Source organism: Ornithorhynchus anatinus, chromosome 7 (assembly GCF_004115215.2).
Source record: "Ornithorhynchus anatinus isolate Pmale09 chromosome 7, mOrnAna1.pri.v4, whole genome shotgun sequence".
Lineage (NCBI taxonomy): Eukaryota > Metazoa > Chordata > Mammalia > Monotremata > Ornithorhynchidae > Ornithorhynchus > Ornithorhynchus anatinus.
Window position 1 is genome coordinate 4,477,434 of NC_041734.1, and position 21,307 is coordinate 4,498,740.

At 43.2% G+C, this 21,307-nt stretch overlaps 1 protein-coding gene across 2 annotated transcripts in view; it reads right to left on the reverse strand.

Moving 5' to 3' along the window:
- The window catches only part of TRIM55 (tripartite motif containing 55), a 32,996-nt gene that overhangs the window by 1,872 nt on the left and 9,817 nt on the right, over window positions 1–21,307 (reverse strand). The window contains exons 5-9 of one of the 2 annotated variants that reach the window (XM_007667005.3): window positions 16,775–17,008; window positions 16,393–16,415; window positions 16,170–16,294; window positions 15,148–15,377; window positions 13,642–13,926 (exon numbers count right to left, since the gene is read on the reverse strand). In XM_007667005.3, coding sequence (XP_007665195.2) covers window positions 13,642–13,926; window positions 15,148–15,377; window positions 16,170–16,294; window positions 16,393–16,415; window positions 16,775–17,008 — 897 coding nt within the window. The remainder of the gene's footprint in view (window positions 1–13,641; window positions 13,927–15,147; window positions 15,378–16,169; window positions 16,295–16,392; window positions 16,416–16,774; window positions 17,009–21,307) is intronic. The other variant, XM_007667011.3, reaches the window with a different exon arrangement.

Consider the following 21,307-nt stretch of genomic DNA (forward strand, 5'->3'; position numbering starts at 1 on the left):
GCATGGGAGAGAGTCGAGGATGGAGACTCAAATTCACCGCGCGGAAGGAGGTGATGGTAAACCGCTTCCGTATTTTTACCAAGAAAACTCTATGGACACACTACCAGAACGATTGCAGGTGGAGGCGGGGCGTTCTGGGAGAGATGTGTCCTTGGTGTCGCTATGGGTCGGAAATTACTCGATAGCATAAGACAAGAAAGCTTCCCTCATTCTTATCCCCAGCCCTCACTGACCCTGCTCAAGAGAAATTGCTTAGTGTGATTTTCTTAAGAGCCGTTTATTTTAGCAATGAATGCAAAAAAAGGAATCGACAGAAGTAACAGGGGTTTGAGGAATTGAAACTAATAACTATTCCACATGATTAAGGATCTTAGAATGTTTTTACTCCAACTCAGTTTCATTTGTGCACCCCTCATCAAAAAAGGTGCTTTATCTGGAAACTCTCTTGATATGGACTTAACAAAAATGGATCAGCACTTTAAAATAATTTAATTTCTCCCCGGACTATCAGAATGTGAATGGCAGATTTAGGAACGGTCTTCCCAAGTGTGAATCTGTGTGGATACGGTGTGACGTGAAATTGAAAGAAAGGCGGTGCGCAATTGAGTGACAGTGAATACAAGCTGTGTACCACAAGATTTTCCTTAGAGTTCTGTAACAATATCACTCTCACTTTATAATCATTCAGTAGCATTTACTGAACACCTACTGTATGCAGAGTCTGTACTAAATGCACAACAGAAGGAGACATGGTCCCTGCTCACAAGGAGATTACAATCTGGCAGGAGAACTGGGTGTGTCGTACTGTTTCATATTTTAAAAGCTACTCCACCTGCTTAGAGTTACACTTTTGGTAAAAGTGGGGAAAACACAGATGGATGGCCATCGACACATACCAAGTGTATTTTGTGAGTACGCTGAATTACATTCAAATCAAAATGGAGAGATAAAAGTGTTAGGTCCATTCCTGATTGCTCTCGGGTTTCATGAACTGACTCCCTTCCCTAAACCTTCTTCATCCTCTCTGTAAATCACTTAGATGTCTCTCTCCTCTGTAGATCTTGTGAGGGAAAGGGTTGTCTAGTAATTCTATTGTGCTCTCCTAAGCACTTGATACAGTGTTCTGCACACTAAGTTTTCAATAAATACTACTGATTCCTTCCCCTGTGGTGTTCAGCGTGGCCTAGTGGATGGAGCACAGGCCTGGGAGTCAGAAGGATCTGGGTTCTAATCCTGCCTCTGCCATTTGTCTGCTGTTTGACCTTGGGCAAGTCAGTTAAATTCCCTGTGCCTCAGTTACCTCATCTGTAATATGGGGATTAAGACTGTGAGCCCTGTGTGGGACCGGGGCTGTGTCCAACCGGATTATCTTGTATCTACCCCAGCGCTTAGTACAGTACACTTACTATTTTAAAAAAAGTGTTCAGCACCTAAGGAGGTGCGTTCTCCCTTTCATACCACTATGGGTTACTCTGTGCTCTTGTCCAGGAATGAATTGTGTGGCCCCTCTGGTGCCTGGAAAGCATGAAGCCATTGACTGGTTGATCCACTGATCTATCGATTGATTGATGGATGAATGTATCTTCCTCAGCCCATCTTTCAACTGGGAAGGAGCTTAAAAAAAGATGACTGGGTGTTTAGTCAGATTGACTCGTCTTTTCCATTTCTCCCTGGCACTGAATCAGCCAGCTGCCCAATTGATATTCTTGGCAGGTGCAGGCCAAGTATCTTGTCCACGTTTTCTCCCCTGCTCACCCTGCTGTCATTTATCTTGCTGCAATCTGGACATAGCACTGATGTTTTATAGTTTTTCTGCCACTCCCTTCCAAATGTAGACTGAATGCCAAATTCAAAGCCCAGGACTTCAAGGCCAAACACTTGACCCCTCTCCTTGAAGGAAACTCTTAGCTGGGAGAATTTAGCCACTACAGGAGAGAAATTTGGGTGAGGAACTATGTCTATGGCAGAAATGGGATGGGTCTGGGGGCTAAAATCTGTGGGAAAGGGCTCCTCTGTAGAAAGCCACCATAAGTGCTTATGGGTTCTGTGGCAGATGCAGTTCTTACCCTACTAGATTTCAACATCTGAGTTTCATCATCTACAACTTTGCAGACCAGGGCGCCTCGGTCCTGAGAGGAATGGTGCAACTGGACCCTGGCATAAAACCAAGATTTGATGTCGTAGGTCATGAGTCGGCCCTTTTACTCAGGCCACAGACATATATGGACCTATCTATATTAGCCCTGAGTAGGAAGAAGCAACACATTTGGCTGCTAATCTTCCCAGGAAAAAAATAATAAAAGTGAATCAAAGTGAGAAGCTCTGTGGTCTAGTAGATAGAGCACAGTCCTGGGAGTCAGAAGGACCTGGATTCCAATCTAAATAGAATTAGTCAATATGATCCCTGCCTTCAGGAGCTTACAAATCTAGCTGGGGAAACGGACACTCAAATAATTCACAGATAGGAGATAGAAGGAAAAATGGTGATATAGTATGAGTTAGTGCATAAGTAATAGAATATATAAGATTTTTAGAGAAGTGTGCAGAGTACCACCCTGTGCCAGAATTTTGAGGGAATTCCTGCCAAGAGTTCCACCCACTCCGTGATTTTAGCTGGTAAAAACTCGAGGTCATGATCAGTTTCTCCAGGCTTTTTACTCCTTGGGAACCAGTGACTGCAGCTTTGACTTCTGTAAACATTCAAGGGGCAAAGTGAAAAATTAAATTGGCCTTCAGTCACCTAGTCCCAGAAACTCTTAAGTGTGGGCTCAACTCACTGTGAAATATTAGTGAGGTCCAAGAAGTATGATAAGGATAAGAAATAATAATAATGGTATTTGTTAAGCGCTTACTATGTGCCAAACACTGTTCTAGGCGCTGGGGTAGATTCAAGATATAAACCACATTTGCCGCTGTAGCATTTGCTGGCTCAAAAATATTTTTAACTTATCAATAGTTTGGTTTTTTTAAATGGTATTTGTTATATGTGCTGGGCATTGTACTAAGTGCTGGGGTAGGCACGAGACAATCAGGTTGGATACAATCCCTGTCCCACACAGAGCACACAGTCTTAATCCCCATTTTACAGATGAGGTAACTGAGACACAGAGAAGTTAAGTGACTTGCCCAAAGTCACTCAGCAAACTAGTGGCAGAGCTGGGATTAGAACCCAGGTCCTCTAACTTCCCGGCCCACTAGGCCACACCGCTTTATTATTGTCTCGATCCGTCTAACTTGACCACATCTGGATCGGCACTGGCAAATCATCCAGGTAATTCAGGTGGGAAAAAAACCCACTTTGACTTCAATTGCCTTGATATTTGAGGCGAATATGCTCTGAATAATTGCTTTCACAGTATAGTACAATGCATGCCACTCCTAGTTTACAGACATGGTGTCTGGATACTTGTTATCTGCCAAAGATCCTTTTGAGACAACCAGTTCCAGGCATTTTACTGAAGCTAGAGGCTAACCAACAACCATCTAATGCTCCCAAATTCCTAGTAAGTGAATTTCTTTTTTAAAATGTCAGAAATATTTTTAAGCCCTTAATGGGACATTTCTAGAGAGAACCCAGGCCATTTTATGAATGCTGTATAGGAGGGAAAAAGAATTAGGCCCCCTTCCCCTATGCTCCCCCCCCCCACCCTCTGCTCTTCCCCCTTCCCCTCCCTTCAGCACTGTGCTATTTATTTTGTTAATGAGGTGTACGTCCCCTTGATTCTATTTATCTTGATGATGTAGTCTTGTTTTGATTTTGTTCTGTTTTGCTTTGCTGTCTGTCTCCCCCGTTTAGACTGTAAGCCCGATAATGGGCAGGGATTGTCGCTATCTGTTGCCAAATTGTACATTCCAAACACTTAATACAGTGCCCTGCACATAGTAAGCGCTCAATAAATACTATTGCAAGAATGAATGAATTAATTGCAGGGTTGTGGGTGGGGGTGGTCAGATGAAGGAAGTGGGCAGTAGAACTCTGTTTTGCCCAGGACTCTATTCAAACCCTCAATCAATCAATCAGTCAATTGTACTTATTGAGCGCATACTGTTTGCAGAGCACTGTATTAAATGCTTGGGAGAGTCCAATATAACAATATAGCAGACCCTTTCCCTACCCACAATGAGTTTACAGTCTAGAGGGAATGATTTCTGGTAGGGGGTGTCTCTCATCGCTCTATTTGTCTCCAGCAAATACTGAGTGAATCATATGGGCTTTCCAATATTCAGTGCTCCCTGGCTATCATTCTGTGCTAAAATAGCAGGTTTGTCCAATCCCCTTAACATCCTGGAGGAACATGATAGTCCCATGTGTTAGCTATCTTCGTTTCAGCTTATAAATACAGGATAAAGTTACCAAGGTGAAGGGGTGTGCTGCGTGGTTATTTAACAAACCCAGAATAATATTCAAAATTTAGAAATGACAGATGGTCAATATCCACAGTACACTTCTTCGTTTGTTCCCGATCTCAACTGCTCAGCAGGAAAGTACTATCAGCACGGGTAGCAAAGTCAACTAGCGTTTGTTTATAATTATAGCATTTTTAAAGCATGTACTATGTGCTAAGTACAGGGGTAGATACAAGTTTATGACATCAGTCATCAATCAATCCATCAATCGATGGTCTTTATTGAGCTCTTACGGTATACAGAGCACTGTACTAAATGCTGGGGAGAACACAATAAAACAGAGTTGGTAGGCATATTCCCTGCCCACACTGAGCTTACAGTCTAGAGATGAGTTTACAGTCAAGAGATCAACCATAATCTCTCACCTACACAAGCCTTCTTAGGCACTACAGTGGTCTCTGTGGGAGGTGTGGCCCTGTTGGAGAGGTGGTCTGGTTTGATTTTTTTTATGGTATTTGTTAAGCACTTACTATGCGCCAGACACTGTACTAAGCACAGGGGTAGATATGAAATAATCAGGTTGGATCCAGTCCCGGTCCCATATAGAGCTCACAGTTTCAATCGCCATTTTACAGATGAGGTAACTGAGGCCCAGTGATTTGCCCGAGGTCACAAAGCAGACAAATGGCAGAGCCAGGATTGAACCCATGAGCTCCTGTCTCCCAGGCCCGTGCTCTATCCACTATGCCAGAGCTTCAACACATCAAACCATAAGGTTCCTCAGGGAGTTGAGTCTTGGGAGTGTTTGCTGGAAGCTAGAAACGACCAGAAGTGAGACACTGAGAATGTGAGCATTCACTGGACCCCCTCCTTAACATTTCTGAATCATGGATCAGCTGGCTAACTGAAAACACTCTGCATTCAAGATTAAAAATAAGTGCCCAGGCAGAGGACCCAGCACGGGGTTCAGAGAAAAAGAAGAGGCTCCAGTCGGGGCTATGACTCATGCCCCAGGGTCTGAATCTCAGTGATGGTATCAGGTCACAATTCCTACCATGTCCTGGAGTTTGGGATGCTTTTTAAACTCAAGTGAATGACTTCTGCAAGATGGCCGAGTAGTAGAAAATGTTAGGGTTGGAAACTTGGCCATAGATACACTGTGCTCCAAATGCTGGATGGGAAACTCCAGTCATTAACAGAGCTCCGGAAGGTAAATGACTTGTTCAAGTGATTTCTCAAGAGGTTCTTGTTTCCTGCCTACTCCACAAGTCTCGAAAGTGGGAACCTAGGGCATCGGGGAGGAGTTGAGACTCTTGTCTCACCTCCCATCACAGTTGCTCAGTTTACCAAGACAGCTTTTTTTTTTCAGAAGCAGGGTGGCCTAGTGGCTAGTGTGAGGGCCTGGGCCTCAGAAGGTCCTGGGTTCTAATCCTGGCTCCACCACTTGCCTGCTGTGCTGACCTTGGGCAGGGCACTTCACTTCTCTGGGCCTCAGTTCCCTCAACTGTAAAATGGGAATTAAGAATACAAGCCCTTTGTGGGACAGGGATTATGTCCAACCCGATTATCTTTCATCTTACTTAGAATAGTGCCTGGAGCATAGTAAGCGCTTAACAAATGCCACAGTTATTATTTTGGAGGTCTGGCCAAGCCCTCTGCTCTGGGCATAAACGAGAACACACTTGCTAAACCAATCTGTGGCGCGCTCTTTCTCTCCCTGAGAGATGCAGGAATGACAACCAATCGGGCCCAGGGCCAAACCAAGAAACACTGGTCAGTGCGTATTTGGGAACCACAATAATCTCTGGCAGAATGCAAGACAATCATGCTTATCAACTTTGGCTTGTTTGCTTTGCATTCCTGTCTTTGCACGCCTTACTCTTTCTCATAACAAGCTTTCAGAGACCGGCTATACAATGATGTTCTGTGTTGAGTTCCTGGAGGATAAAATATGTGTGGCCATCATTTGGGATTATATGATAAACCCCAGCAATCCTAGGCACCGGAGAAATCAAGAGAGAAAATTTGAAAGCTGGCCAAAGAATGCGAAGTGCAGAAGGTAGTTGGACCCAGTTATGTAATTTCACTCAGCTTCCTTAGAAATGATGGTATTTTATTAAGTGGCTCATTCATTCGTTCAGTTCTATTTATAGAGTGCTTACTCCGTGCAAAGTACTGTACTAAGCGCTTGGGAGAGTACAATATAACAACAAATAGACACATTCTTGCCCACAATGAGCTCACATTCTAGAGGGTTCCTATGTACCAAAGCACCGTGCAAAATGCTGGGGCAGCTATGGATAGTTATATTCAACAGAGACCCTGGCCCACCCAGGGCTCACAATCTAAGAAGTGGGGAGAGTAGGGATCTCATCCCCATTTTACAGATGAGGAAACTGAAGCTCAGAGAGGTTAAGTAACTTGCCCAGGGTCACACAAGACATCAGCAGCAGAGCTGGGATTAGAAATCCGGTCTCCTGGCTCCCAGCCCCACACTCTTCCCTAGGCCAAGTTGCCCTAAAACACCCGCCACCCCTTCTCTTGAATCCGATTCACCCCACTAAGAACTAACTGAAGCAAAGCCCAAAGTCAAACTCTGTGACTTGGAATCTATCGCCTTCTCCTGGATAAATATTTGCTCAATGAAATCTTAAAAAACCTCCACCATGAATAAGGCTAGAAATGTCCATGGGCTTGGCAATGCAAAACAAGTGTCATAGGTTACGGCAAAGTAATAGAAAATTTAGAAACATGAGAAGCAGGAATAACATGAGCAATTCAATTACAATTACCCCCACAGCTTTCTCCTTCTCATACGTTTCTCGTGGCATTAAAGTGTAGGAGATACAGATTGTCGAGGGAAATGAATTCAGAACACCACTTTTCTGTCATTTAAATTATGTTTCCTTCTTTAAATGATGATTGCTACTCCTTTGATTTAGACTACAGGCTGCACCTCTGACCTGTAATCTACAATGATATTCATCGCTGACTTTTTAACCTAACGGTAAAACACACAAATCAACTTTCATTAGTATGTCACTTACCTAGTAGAAAGTGGAAAACAAAATGGAGCTCTGGCATACAGATGAATCCAGAAAAAGAGTAATGTAAGAGTCTTGTGATTATTTTCTTATTTATAGGAAGCGTGTTCTAACCCACCATTTTGGAAAGTATGAGCCATCATGCCAAGATTCCTGCCTTTTGACTCTGTCTTCCAGCTCTCTCTACTTTGTTAAGTGAGAAATAATGCTAGGTGCTTAATGTAGGGCAGCTTTAGCCCTGATCACTTTTCTCTCTATTTTTACCAAGATGAAATTCCAGCACAGGAGGTGCCTGGACATAAAAATGATTTATACTCTTGATCTGCTTAATGTATGAAAGATGATGCAGTCACTCTGTGGTAGTCATTTGTGTTTGAAAAATCATTTGACACCACGGAGGCCTCAATTAAATGAGGAGGACAGAGTTTAATTTTCATTCATTCCTATTTGTTTTGGAAAATTAAATATATTATTTCAAAGAACACAGAAAACATTTGTGCTCTGGGGAAATCAGGCCCTTGAATAACATCATGCTCTTTGTTCCATGGTTGTTTAAGGCTCCACGGTGTCTTTGAAATGAAAATAACTCAGAAAAAATAGTTTTCAGCACCTCTCACTTCTTGGTCTCTGATCTCTTGGACAGTCTAAATATGGTTGATTGATTGACTGCTTTCTTCACTCCTTCGTTTGATCAGAAATCTAGAAAGGGGGAGGGTATAGGTGATTGGGAGGCTTCAGCCCCAAGGTTCATTTGCATAAAAATGATCTAAATCTCTATGGATGGTGTCTTAGGGATTTATGCCTCGCCCATTTATTTCCAATTGGCTGAAACTCCTTCTGACAGTATGCTCTGTGATCATTTAAGAGTTCTGCTCAGGTCTGAACTCAGTAAGAGATTGGGGGGCTGATGGGGTGATGGGAAATTTCACAAGATCTCAGGTCTGGAACATTGAACTAGTGGCTGTAAGGGGAAGGCTCTGGGACCCTCAGCTCGTGTAAAAGAGGAATTCCGATCCCTTTCCAAGCTTGAGTGGATCTTATTCCTTAAGCTGGCACTTGGGACTAATGAGAGGGCTCTGTCTGAGGAAGAAATCCAGGATCCAGGAAGAAGAGAATACGACCTCACGGGAACTCCAGATGTGTGAGGACATCTTTTCCTCTCTACCTGCACAACTCTAGTTGAAATTAAGCTCCTTGAGGGCAGGGAATGTGTCTGCAACTCCGTTGTTTGTACTTTCCCGAGAGCTTAGTACACTGCTCTGCATATAGTAAATGTTCAATAAACACCACTGATTGATGGACTGCTTGAAATTATGGGCAGTATTAGCAAGACAGAGAGATGGGCATATTACCCTGAGTAAAGCAATGGGACCAAATAGAACTGACAAGGTAAGAGAGACTGGAGTGCACATTCAAAATATCAACTGGGGGGTAAGTCACAGCAAAAAGTAATCTCCATATTCTTCAGAAATCAAGTAAAGCCTGGATGAAGATTATAAGCTCCCTGTGGTTAGGCTCTGTGACTTCCTTCTATTGTATGTTCTAGGAGACCTAGTTCAGTGCTTTTCTCACAGTAAGCACACTAGAAGGGCCGCTGATTTAATACTATTCATAAAATTCTGATGCTTTGGAATAGGCAGAGTGGAGAGCAAGAGAGAAAGTTGATCCGTCAATCAACAGTATTTATTGAGCACCTACTGTGTGCAAAATATTGCACTAAGTCCCTGGGAGACTATATTAGAAATATTTCTGCCCACAAAGAGCTTACAATCTACCATGACAAACAGAAACTCCACAAGTGGAAAAGGTAGAGAGGCTCAGGTGTCTGTTCTCTAGGGACATAGGCAATACTGAGGAATTTTACCTGGCTTTGGTCTCTAGATCAGGTTCAGATGTGGAGAGCAACAATTCTGTGATCTTTTCTAATTGGAGAAAAAGCATCGCATAGACCTGAACCGTTGCAGCGTAATCATGCCATACAGATTTGTGTAGGGATTTTCATTTGTGTGGTATCTCACTCTGCTTCTGCTCCGACCATATCCTAGAGAAGGATGTCATTTTTCAAATCCAAAAAATAAATAAACCAAATAAATGGATCAAACTCATTTCCACTGAGCTCTCTTTAAACTAGAGAGATACAGTCTCCAGCACTGGGCCCTCTAGGAGTAGCACAGCAAATGATTAGGGGGTCTCAATTCATCAACGAGTTGAATTCAAACCTTTTCTCAGGACCGTCCATCCCTCGGCCACAGAGATGACTAAGACACATCCTTTGGATCTGACTGAATTTCAACCTCCTATGGATGTTGGACATCCCTAATAATTAGGATGGATGTCAAGGAGGATATCCATCACATAACTCCTCTGCGTATCCTGCTGCTCCTCTTGGGGACACAATCCTGGGCTGGATAGGTGTTCTCAAGGTGTTCTTCACCATCAACATGTTACTATTCCACTGGGAGTGGAAATCAGAGGTTTAACTTGCAGCCTTAGCAGAGCCAAGCAGCACTAAATTCCCCAATCCAGGTTTTGAGTTGTGGGACAGAGTTCAGATCGATCAATCAATCACATTTATTGAGTGCTTCCTGTGTGCAGAGCACTTGTACTAAGCTCTTGGGAGAGTACAGTATAACCGAGTTGGTAGAGACGTTCTCTGCCCACAAGGAGCTTGAAAAGCAGCATGGCCTACTGAGAAGCGGCGTGGCCTACTGAAAAAAGTATGGGCCTGGGAATTGGAGGACCTGGGTTCTAAATCCCGACTCTGCCAATTGCTTGCTGTGTGATCCCTTCCAAGTCATTTAGCTTCTGTGCCTCAGTTTCCTCAACTGTAAAACAGGGATCAAAAACCTCATATTTAGACTGTGAGCCCTGTTCAGGACAGGGATTGTATCCAACCTAATTTAGTTGTACCTATTCTAAGGCTTAGAACAGTGTGTGACACATAGTAAGCACTTAACAAATACCATAAAAAAGGAGCTTACAGTAAGCTACAGTCTAAAATGGGCATCAAAAACCTCCTTCTTAGACTGTGAGCCCTGTGTGGGACAGACACCCGACCTAATTAACTTGTAGCTATCCTAGAGCTTAGAACAGTGTTTAACACAAAGTAAGCGCTTAACAAATACCATAAAAAAAGGGGCTTATAATCTAGATGGAGTTCAGATGAGGCCTGTGTATGTCAATTTAGGACAAAAAAAATTTGATCATATGTGCCAACTCTAAGGAAGAGATGAGGATGATTGCCTCATACCCTTTGAGCAGGACCCATAGGCTTGCTCATTCCAGGTGTCTGAGAATTAATCCCTGAGGCTAGTGGAAATCACGGAAGAGAGGCTCAAAGGAAGCATTGGGGAGGAAATGGGGAGAAGAAAGGTGAGTTTTTGGCTTCAGAAGCACATTTTGAGTTGAATTTTAAAGTGTGCATGGAGAAAAAAAGATATCAACAAATTCTACAGAGTTAGGATCTACCCTTCTAAGGTCAGGTTCACAAGGCCAGAACAGGGAGTTGATCAAGGACCTGCTGAACTCAACAAGTGTAGACCATCACTTCCGACCACCCGTGCCCTCCAGAAACCCACTTTCAGCTCTGAATTATCTGGGTTGGGTTGGCCAAATAGTCATCCCAATTCCTCAGAGCTCCGTACTCTCCGGGCAGATTTTACACAGAGGGCAGACCTGGCCTCTTACCTTCATCCCATGCAAGTTTGGAGATTTTCCATCCCTCATGTTCCTATCTTAAACACCGAAATATTTCTAGTTCCTTGGCTGTCCTAGAAACCTTCAGTTTTCCCTGCCATCTTCCATACCAAACCACGCGTAACAGGTGCATGAATATTAGTTCACATGAGATGGGCTAGCTAGGTATGAAGGCTTGAAGCATGAAATTTTCCATACAGCCTCAGAACAACCATCATAAAAGTCTGCTCTCCTCTCCCTCCCACCCCTACTACACAAACACACACAGGCATTCTGAGTTTGAGATGAGATATTTAGCCCAAATTAGACCCCAAGGCTGGCATTTTTCTTTTAATCAAGTGCAGCCTGTTCATCTGCTTTAATATCTTGTCCCCACCCTCACTCCCTAAAATTTAGAACAGGAAGAGCTTTGCACTCATATCCCAGAGAAAACTCACTGATGACCCCTAAGCCTCAGGGAGAACAGAGACACCCTAAATTGGGCCAGTCTCTGCCGGTCAGATGAGCCTGTGCTTCCTTAGAGATTCCTGCCTCAGTCTGAAGCTGGAAGGTTGTCACGCACCATTAGCTACCTTAGTTCCGTTTTCTCCCAGGAGAGATGTTGGGGTTCCAGAGGTAAATCCCTGAAATTTAATCTCTTTATGAAAAGTCCTAAACTACTCTCAGAAAAAATTCTCCTTCATTACCCCAACCGACACTTTATGGCCAGCGAAAGTTTTCCAATCCTCAGGTGGAACGACTGTGCTGTAGTTCATAAGCACATTGAGTAGCCAGGTTTTTCATAACTAGCATTCAGTATTAACTAATCATTGATTACTGAATGATTTCCCACTGACTCACCATCTGGTCTGAGTCAGATCTCCCCTCTTTCCTGAGAGAAAGGTGGCTTAAACCATGCACAGTAACACACAGGGGCAGTTTCCCTTGGGTAGTCAGAGGAAGGGGAGAGAGCAGGGAGCTTTGGGCAGGCGGCATTATGTGACAGCATGATTCTTGAGAAATGGAGGGATGTTCAGATCTGGAACTGGGAAGACAGGGGGAAAGCCACTTATAATGTTAGTTGAGGGCAAAACAAAATATTTCCTACCCCTTAAAGTAAAAATCACGCATTGAATCTGACTCCAGAGGTGGTGAAGCATAACAAGAAAAGCCAAAAGTGATATGCTGATTGCTAACTCCTGTGAGAAAATAAGAAGAATGCTTCACTTACAACAGCAAAAAGAAAGGAACTTTTCAGTATTTGGAGTTGAAGACTTCCCACTTTGCTTTGCAGCATGCTTCCTATCTTGACTTTCGTATGTTTTACTCTGTTTAGAAAACTAGGCCCTTTTTACGCCACTTCATCTTTCTGCATAATGTTTCTCTAAATTTTACAAAATACCGCTACATGAGATTCAGTGCCATTCCTTTGCCCACAAACCAATCACTTCAAGAGTCTTCAGGCAGCAAAACACACCTACAAAACATTTATTTTTGCCATTTCTACCTCCTGTGACGGCACTCTGGCACAGGTTAGTGTTTTTCAATTTTCAAAATTGTTTCCTGCCTTCAACTGCATTGCTTCCATCACCAAATGTCTAAAAGACTTAAACAACAGTTGAGGTTATTTGTCACCATTTTGAGGCAATCTACTGCCTGTTCGTTGTTCAGACACACACACACACACACACACACACACACACACACATATCAATTCAAGAGTGCTTCTGAGTGTCAAGTCACCATTAGCATTCTTATTCCAGAAGAAACAGCAACGGCTCTCTCTTCTGTGGGACTCCACAACCATGCACATACCCATATCCACGATAGAAAAAATAACAGGAACTTCAGGACTCATTAAAAATAGAGAACCCTTATGTAGCAATGAAGGTTTGGAGGCTCCAGACCCTAGCAGTGTTCTCTGAGGACAACAGGGGAAAAGTCAAATCAATTTTCAAGCCCAAACTGGGATAGAGGACGAGGAAAAGGCAGATCTAATTGTTGACGCCCTTCTTTCGCTTAGCAGAGCAAAAGCATTTCCCGAAGTAGTGGGTCAGCAGAGCTGTTTCCAATGCAAACTAAATATGAAAACAACCATGCTTCTTGGGATTGCTGTGAGTGGCACGCAAGCAGCTGGTTAGGCTCCACAAGCCCTGAGGGGGCCGGTGCAGGAAAAGGCCGCACAAGAACAAATGGCCATTCCATGCAGAACCTGAGGTGGTGACACAGCCAGCGGAAACACTGTCATGGCTGCAGCAGTCCTGCCCACAGCTGACTGAGCCTTGGCCCCAGGTTCATCCACACCTCGATTCCACCCCCAGCCAGGTCCCCAGAGGAAGTCGGGCAGCGAGCCGCCAGTATCTGTCTCACTAGTGTCTCACCAGTATCACACCTCTGTCTCACCAGTTTGATTTCCCCTCCCTTTTTTTGATAAATCTTCAAGAGATGTTTGAAGTCCCATTGTTTCTGAGGTAACATTTTCCCTCTGCCCCATGAAGAATGATTTTCCTTTGGGGATCCTGTTTGGGTAGAGCTGCAGTGCATCCACCCTGAGGCCCTCAGGCACGGCACTAACCTGAAAAGGGGCGGTGGCTGGACTACTGTCTGCACCACTGGCTCCTGCCCTCTCCCTGGCTGCTGCTCCGGCCTCCTCCGCCTTCTGCACACACGTCGCCTTAGAAACCGAAGGCCCTACTTGACCCGTACTGTCGCTCCCGAGGGTGGACGTTGAGTTGGACGCTGGGCGGTTTTGGACCTTATACCAGCTAGGGTAAAACAAGGGATCCGCACTTTCCACCGGTGACAGCACTTGACTTTCAGACTCTGCAGGCTGCTGAGCCCCAGTGGGCGCAACCTCCCCCTTAATCAGGACAGATAAAGTGAAAATGAAAAATAAACAATGGTGGCCTTCAGTTGCCTCCATATTTGTCACCAACAGCCAGCACGATTTTGGCTTTCTCTCTTTGTTCATAAAAAATCCCCCAAAACATGGGCCATTGAAGACCCCCAACAAATCAATATGGAAATTCCATGGCAATTGAGCTCTTAATTTCAACTAGGAACTACTTATTAGGAGTTGATTATGCAGACCCTTTATTTTTTCTTCTCCCTTGAGGTCCTAGCCAAAAGATGTTGGGCTGGGCAGAGAGAAGTGGGGAAACTCCGATTCAGTTTCTGCTTGCAGCTTTGGTAGGGAAAGGAAGTGAAAACAATTGACTGACGTGGGGTTTTCGAATTATCTATTGATTTTAATTTCCATCTGATCCTTCTCTCCTATTACCAAAGACAAAACAGAATTGGCTGAGTTGTTTGATTTCATCTGCTCACCCAAATCATAATCAAACCATCAAAAACTCATGCACAAACTAGAATGCTACATGAAGTCGACGTGGCATGAAATTTAGGCAGTGTCATTCCAGATTCCCATAGAGGATGCTCAATCACTCACACACAACATCCAAGTAACCTCATTTCCAAAGAAAATGAATACATATATACATAGATTGCAAGCCAACCCACTCTGGAAAACAAGCTGCCCCTGTCCGAATGCAGGTTGGGAGAAAAATGAGGCCAGATTTGAGTGGAACAATGAAAAAATGAACTACTGTGGTCAAGGGGGGTTCTTTCCATTCTTGTAGCCAAGTTCAAGTGATTTTTGATTCCCATTTCATATCTAAAATAAATTCCAGTTCCCTAAAGGAGTAATAAAATCAAAGCCCAAGTTTTCCATCATTATGATTTTACAATTTAAAGTATAACCAAAATAACCATTGAATCTGACAATACCTTAGGAGGGTTTGGGAAAGCCCCATTGCGGAAATACCATGTTGTACATGTGTGCCTGCACACACACACACATCCGTAATCAAGCATCCGAAACCTCTTGCATAATCTTGAAATCTGGGTAGCATCTTGATGCACTATAAACCTGAGATCACTTTTTCCACATACCAAGAACGCCTGTCTGACTAATTTTGCTTTTTCTTGGGTCAGACTGGATTCTAGGCCATTCTTTGGGGCACACGCTTGCCTCTGTCAAAGCTGGAGGTTTGGTGGAGGCTGGGTTTGGGGCTGCAGTTACCTGGGAAACGGGAAGAGTGGCTGGCGAGTGAGGAGCGGACTCTGGAGAAGGTGGACGAAATGTCACGGGGTCAGCTTGGGGATCGGCTTGGGGGTTGGCCTGAGGTTTGGGGTCCAGCTGAAGTGGCTGAGATACTCTCTCTGAGGTTTCCTCCTCTCCTGATGATTCAGTACGAACGTCCTCCAACTCTTCGCCCTCTGCCACTTCCTCCTCTTCATCTGCATCCCCTTCTACCATGGAAATGCAAAATGACTTGGTAAAAATAATTAAAAATGCGTGAGGCTACCCTCCTTGTGAATCTCAGTGCTGGGAGGATTTTAAAAGCACACTGTAATCTGGTTGATAACTAAACCATCCTGGGTAAATAGGGGACTTTCCTTCTTAAAGGTTATGCTGGGTTCTCTTGCCGGGGCACACAGCATGGCATTTTGCTGGGGCCACTTCAGCTGCCCTACTGACTTTTGCACATAAACCTTGGTGTGAAACTCATAATGTACTGTACCCCTGCCCATCACATGAGAACACAGCTTCCCGGTAATGGCCTTCATGATAATAATGACAATTGTGGTATTTGTTAAGCACTTACTATGTGCCAGGAACGGTTCTAAGCAATGGGGTAGATACAAGCTAATCAGGTCGGACATGGTCCCTGTCCCACATAGGGCTCCCAGTCTTAATCCCCATTTTACAGATGAGGGAACTCAGCCATAGAGGAGTTAAGTGACATGCACAAAGTCACATGGCAGACAAGTGGCGGAACAGGATTAGAATCCATGACCTTCTGGATCCCAGCCCTGTGCTCGATCCACCTGCCACGATATCAGAACCACAAATAAAAGTTGTCAACAAAAGACTTGATTCTAAAGTTAATGGAATTTTACTTTAGATTAAGATTCTTGTAAAATTGTCTAGTTCTGTTTTGGAGGAAAGAGCTGAATCCTGTTTTCCCTACCTGGCACCATTCTGTAGATTGCACACAGCTGTAGTTTAAGACAGTGATTTTTGTCAACTAGATAACATACCTCTGTAAAAGTCAATTTCTCTTATTATCTTCTCCTCTCTATTGAGGTTGACCGTGAAATGGTTCATGTTTTCATAGCCATGCTCAATTTTCTCCATCTGAAATGCTTTAGATGCTTCAGAAATCCTAAAAAAATGAGTGTCAATTACATCAAGTGTTTAAAGTTTGATAACTTGGGGTGAAAATGGAAGACACAAGTTTTTCACTCAATGAAAATGACTTACTTTCGTAGCAATGTTTTGGCATTCTGTGAAAACCAAAAAAAGAAACATTTAGAAGTTTTTACACAAGGTGCTCTGAGTTCTAAATCCTCCTTCAGCAGCCTCTAACATTAACTAACTGTAAATCCAATGAACGGCATCTGCTCTTTGCCAGAACCATTTTCTAGCTAAGCAACATTTCACTCTTTGAAGATGATTGAATTAGATAAGTAGATCAAGAGTCATGCACATAAAAGCAAAATAATTTTCTTGGACCGTAATAGCGCAAAATATGAATGATGTAAAAATAATTGAAATATGGAATAGCGTGAAGCATTTTATTAGTCCTGGGCCATCTCAAGGAGCATATTGACTCTTTAGTTTTGTGTCTCCCGTGGAAATGTACCTGTAGAAAAACCGCCATTTCGGGCTCATCCATGAACTGAATGCCAGACTCCACCAGCTTAGACACTGTCTCCAAGTGGTCTCCGTACTTTTTCATCAGAGAGCGGACATGATCCAGTTTCTCCTCTTGACTTCTAGTAATGATCTGGGTCATTTCATTCTTTCTTTCTTCAAGGATTCCATATAGGTAGTCAAATTTTTCACACAGTTCCTGTTTCTGTCTTCTGCAGCATTCCTGGAAATAGTTTTGTTGCAGGTTTAAAAAGGGTAATTTAAGGCTTACAAATACCTGTATGCCTGTTTTTGTTATTATTTATACTAATATTGGTTGTGTTTATTGGACTCCCACTGCTGTAATGCATTGTTCTGAGTGCTTGGGAAAGTACAACACAAAAAGGTGACATGTTCCTTGCCCACAAGGAGCTTACACTCTTAAAGAGGGAGCAGACATTCTAATGTATGCACCTAGAAAGTATTTACTAGAGGATTCTCTTCCTAAACCAGGGAGGGAGTTAAAGAGGTTTTATTGAATGAAGACCACCTTAGGTCAAGTGAAATAGCCATATGAATGGAAAAGTCCTGGGATTTTTTTTTAAAAGGAAAGAGATTGCATTTCCAGGTCTTTAAAAGAAATCAGATGTTACTGAAATTCTGGTTTCCTCCCTAACTGCTTCCCAAACAGCTGCATACAGAGCTCTTCTGAAATCACAACTCTTCCAGGAGACCTTCCTCAGTGAATGAATCTTCTCCGGATCATTATAATAATTATGATATTCATTAAGTGCTTAATATGTGTCAAGCACTGTTCTAAGCACTGGGGTAGAGACAAGTAATTAGGTCGAACACAGTCCCAGTCTAACAGAGGACTCACAGTCTAAGCAGAAGAGGGAACACGTGTTGAATCCCCATTTGAATCCCCTCTAGATGTAAGCTTGTTGTGGGCGGGGAATATGTCTCTTACATTGTTATATTATACTCTTCCAAGAATTTAGTACAGTGCTCTGCACACAGTAAGTGCGTAATAATTACGATTGACTGACTAAGACACCCCGCCCCACCAACATCTTCAGTCGTGAGCCCTATTAGGGTTAGGAACTCTCTGCTGAATTATTACACTGTACTATCCCAAGTGCTTAGTAAAATGTTCTGCACACAGTAAGTGCTCAGTAAATATGATTGATTGATTTTACAGTTGAGGAAACTGAGGCACAGAAAAGTTAAGCTGCTTGCCCCAAATCACCCAGTAGACAAGGAGCAGAGCCAGGATTAGAACTCATGTCCTCTGAGGCCCAAGCCTGTGCCTTTTCCACTAGGCCATGCTGCTCCTCCCCAACTGCCCCATCAGCACTTTAGCAGCCCCTCAAGCAGTTGGGTACTCACCACCTCCTTCTTCTCCCCTAACAGGGGAGCACTCATGTACTAAGTGCTAAGTACAAGTGCTAAGCGCTTAGTATAGTGTTCTGCCCACAGTAAGTGCTCAATAAATACAACTGAATGAATGAATGAATGTACCTATCTTTATACTCTATTATCACCTCCTTTCTGAAAGTGATTATTGTGTTCCTCTTCCCACTATCCTGTAAGCTCCTCGAGGGCAGGGATCATGTCTACTAATTCTAGCGAACTCACCCAAGTGCTTAGTTCGGTGCTCTTCACCAAGTAAAGGCTCGATAAGTACAACTGATTGATCGATTAACATTTTGAGGAAGTTGATCCGATCCCCCCAAACCTAGAGTGTTCCTCTGGGGTTCTCCTGACTCCTCCCAACTTGCTCCAGAGCCTCTGTGTTCCAGGTACACGTTCATCTGAACACAAGCACCTCTTCCAAGTCATGGAACTCAGCAGCAGGGACTGAGGCAGAGAAAGGTGGGGCTTCAAATGAAAATATCAATCCCCAAGGCGTCTGGTGCCATATCCATACCAGACAGGGGACAGACCAGCTGAAAATTGGCCTGTCTAGGATAAATCCGGATCAGTGGCCACCCTAGACAGGGGTGGTAGGGATTTATTGGGGGCTGCTGCTTCGGGCTGGGGAGCTGCAGAGCTCCCTCTGAGCCTGCCTCTCCCCTGCACCTGAGGAAAACGTGCTTAGAACAGTGCCCTGCTCACAGTAAATGCTCGATAAATACCATTGATTGATTGAAGAAATCCCAGAGCCCACTCTAAGTGGCTTTTTTATATCCGGCCCAAACCTGGCACCTCTTCTTTATGGCAGCAGAGAGGTCCGTTCACTAAAATCTGCAAATAGCTTCCTGGCCCAGCTGTCTCTGATAACTCCCTGTGGGCTATGTTTAGATCGACCGTTGCTTCACTTTTGAAATTCCCCGGGGGAGGGAGGAATCTTTGTGATGGGGTAGACAGTGTTGTTAGTACCCAGGAACTATTTTGTTTAGAGCTTTTCCATTCTAAGTTACCCCCTCCTGAGCCTGTTTCATTCCTGGGTTAATACTCTGATTACATATTTGAGAGCTGTTTCACTTTCCTAGAAATCCCTCAAGATGTTTTGGGAGACGCTGGTTTATTGTGTTGATCTTTCCCCATTGTGACCCTTTCTTCCGTACCCTTTTCACCAAAGCATACTCAGCTTCAGGCACGTGGAGTAGTCTGAAAAGGAAATGCTGTGCTGGTTTACTACCTCCAAAACAAGTAGTAGGAAATGGACCATAAAATCATGACATGGAAATGTTATTTTAATAGTTTAAAAGGATTACCCGATATCATGTTTCATCTCTTTTAAATTCCCAAATGTAATTTAATTTTTACTTTAGCCCTTCTGGGATTTGTGCTGCCTAACATGAAAATTGGTCCTGCTTTAAGACATATTTTCTGTCATATGTGAATTCATGTGTTCTTTAAAATGGCAGGCAAAAATAATAGACCCAAATGGAACACGGTCCTTCTTGTCATTCTTTCTCTGATCAGTATGAGGAGAAAGCAAATCTATTTCCCAATTAAGGTAATCTTCATTTCAATGATTCTCTTTGTTTCATGCCTTGATTTTCCTAAATCAACTGGAATCTTACAGTTACTCCATGACACTATGGAGTGGGTGATGTCAAACGACAATTGCAGGATCTGACTTTTCGACCCATTGGTCGAGTTGGATACAAGTGTGGCGGTGTGACTTCAAACTTTTAATTTGTGGATGCAAATTCTATCGAGTTTTAAGTAGAAAAACAAGCTTGGACTCCCTCAGTTCTCTATTTTGGATTCAGTTTTCCAGAGGCGGTGTACTGCAGCCAGGGTTCGGCTCTTCATTGTCATTACCTGTCTCTTAGAGTCAGGACCTGTGTAACCGCCACTTGGAGTGCTTTAAGTTTTGGCTAACAACCACCACAAAAACGTAAAAACAGCATTACTAAAATGCTGCTCATGAACATACTTGAAAGTCACACTGATGTCTGAGAACTCATGACCTCCTCCCAGTTTATCTCTTCCAGTTAACAGAATTTTCACTTTCGTTCCCTACGATTTTCTCATTTGCCGGAGTAAACAGTTTTAAACCTGCCACACCTTTTATCCTGAGGTCCAGTGGAAAGAGCACTGAACTGGGAGTCAGAGGACCTAGTTCTAATCCCAGTTCTATCACTTACACACTGTGTGACCTTGGGCAAGTTACTTAACTTCTCTGAACCTCATTTTCCTGATCTGTAAAATGAGGGTAAAATACCTGTTCTCTCTTGCTTTTAAACTGTGAGCCCCATATAGGAGAAAACTGTGTATAATCTGCTTATATTGACTCTACCCCAGCACTTAATACTTAAATATTGAATTATTATTATTACTATTATTACTGTTATCATTATTATCCCTGGTTAGGATGAGATAAATAGCTAGGGACATAATAAAGTGCTCTGCTTTGGATTTCATTAATTTTATCTTTCATATTTGCTTTTTACTTGGACAGATTGGGATCTGTGGCCTTTTCTTTCTCTTTTTTTAAAAATATATTTGTTAAGGGCTTACTATGTGTCAAACACTGTTCTAAGAGCTGGGGTAGGTACAAATTAATTAGGTTAGACTAGTCCCTGACCTGCACAGGGCTCACAGTCTAAGTAGAAGGGAGATCAGGTACTTAATCCCCACTTTACAATTGAGGAAACTGAGGCATGGAGAGGTTAAGTGACTAAAGTGACCAAAGTTTTAAGTGATTAAAACCCAAGTCCTTTGATTCCCAGGCCCATGCTCTTTCCACTAGGCCATGTTGTCTTTCTTAAAGGATCATCAACAAGCAGTTACAACTGAAACTGCAAATCATTTTATGTTATAGATTTCCAAAGCCCAGATTCCAGTAGCAAAAACATCATATCGCAGTTCAGGAGAGTGATGGGGCAAAGAGCAGAGAAAGCTAGTCCAGCTGCTATTTCCATATAAGGATCCCAACGCTGTAGCCAAAATAGAGTGGTAGATAAGGACTCTGTCTCAGGCAAATCACTAGCAACTGAACAACTGTAGTCACACAAGGTCCAGGCAGCCGTATCTATGTCACATTCCTTCAACATCCACCAGAACACTAAGGCTGAGCAAATTAGAT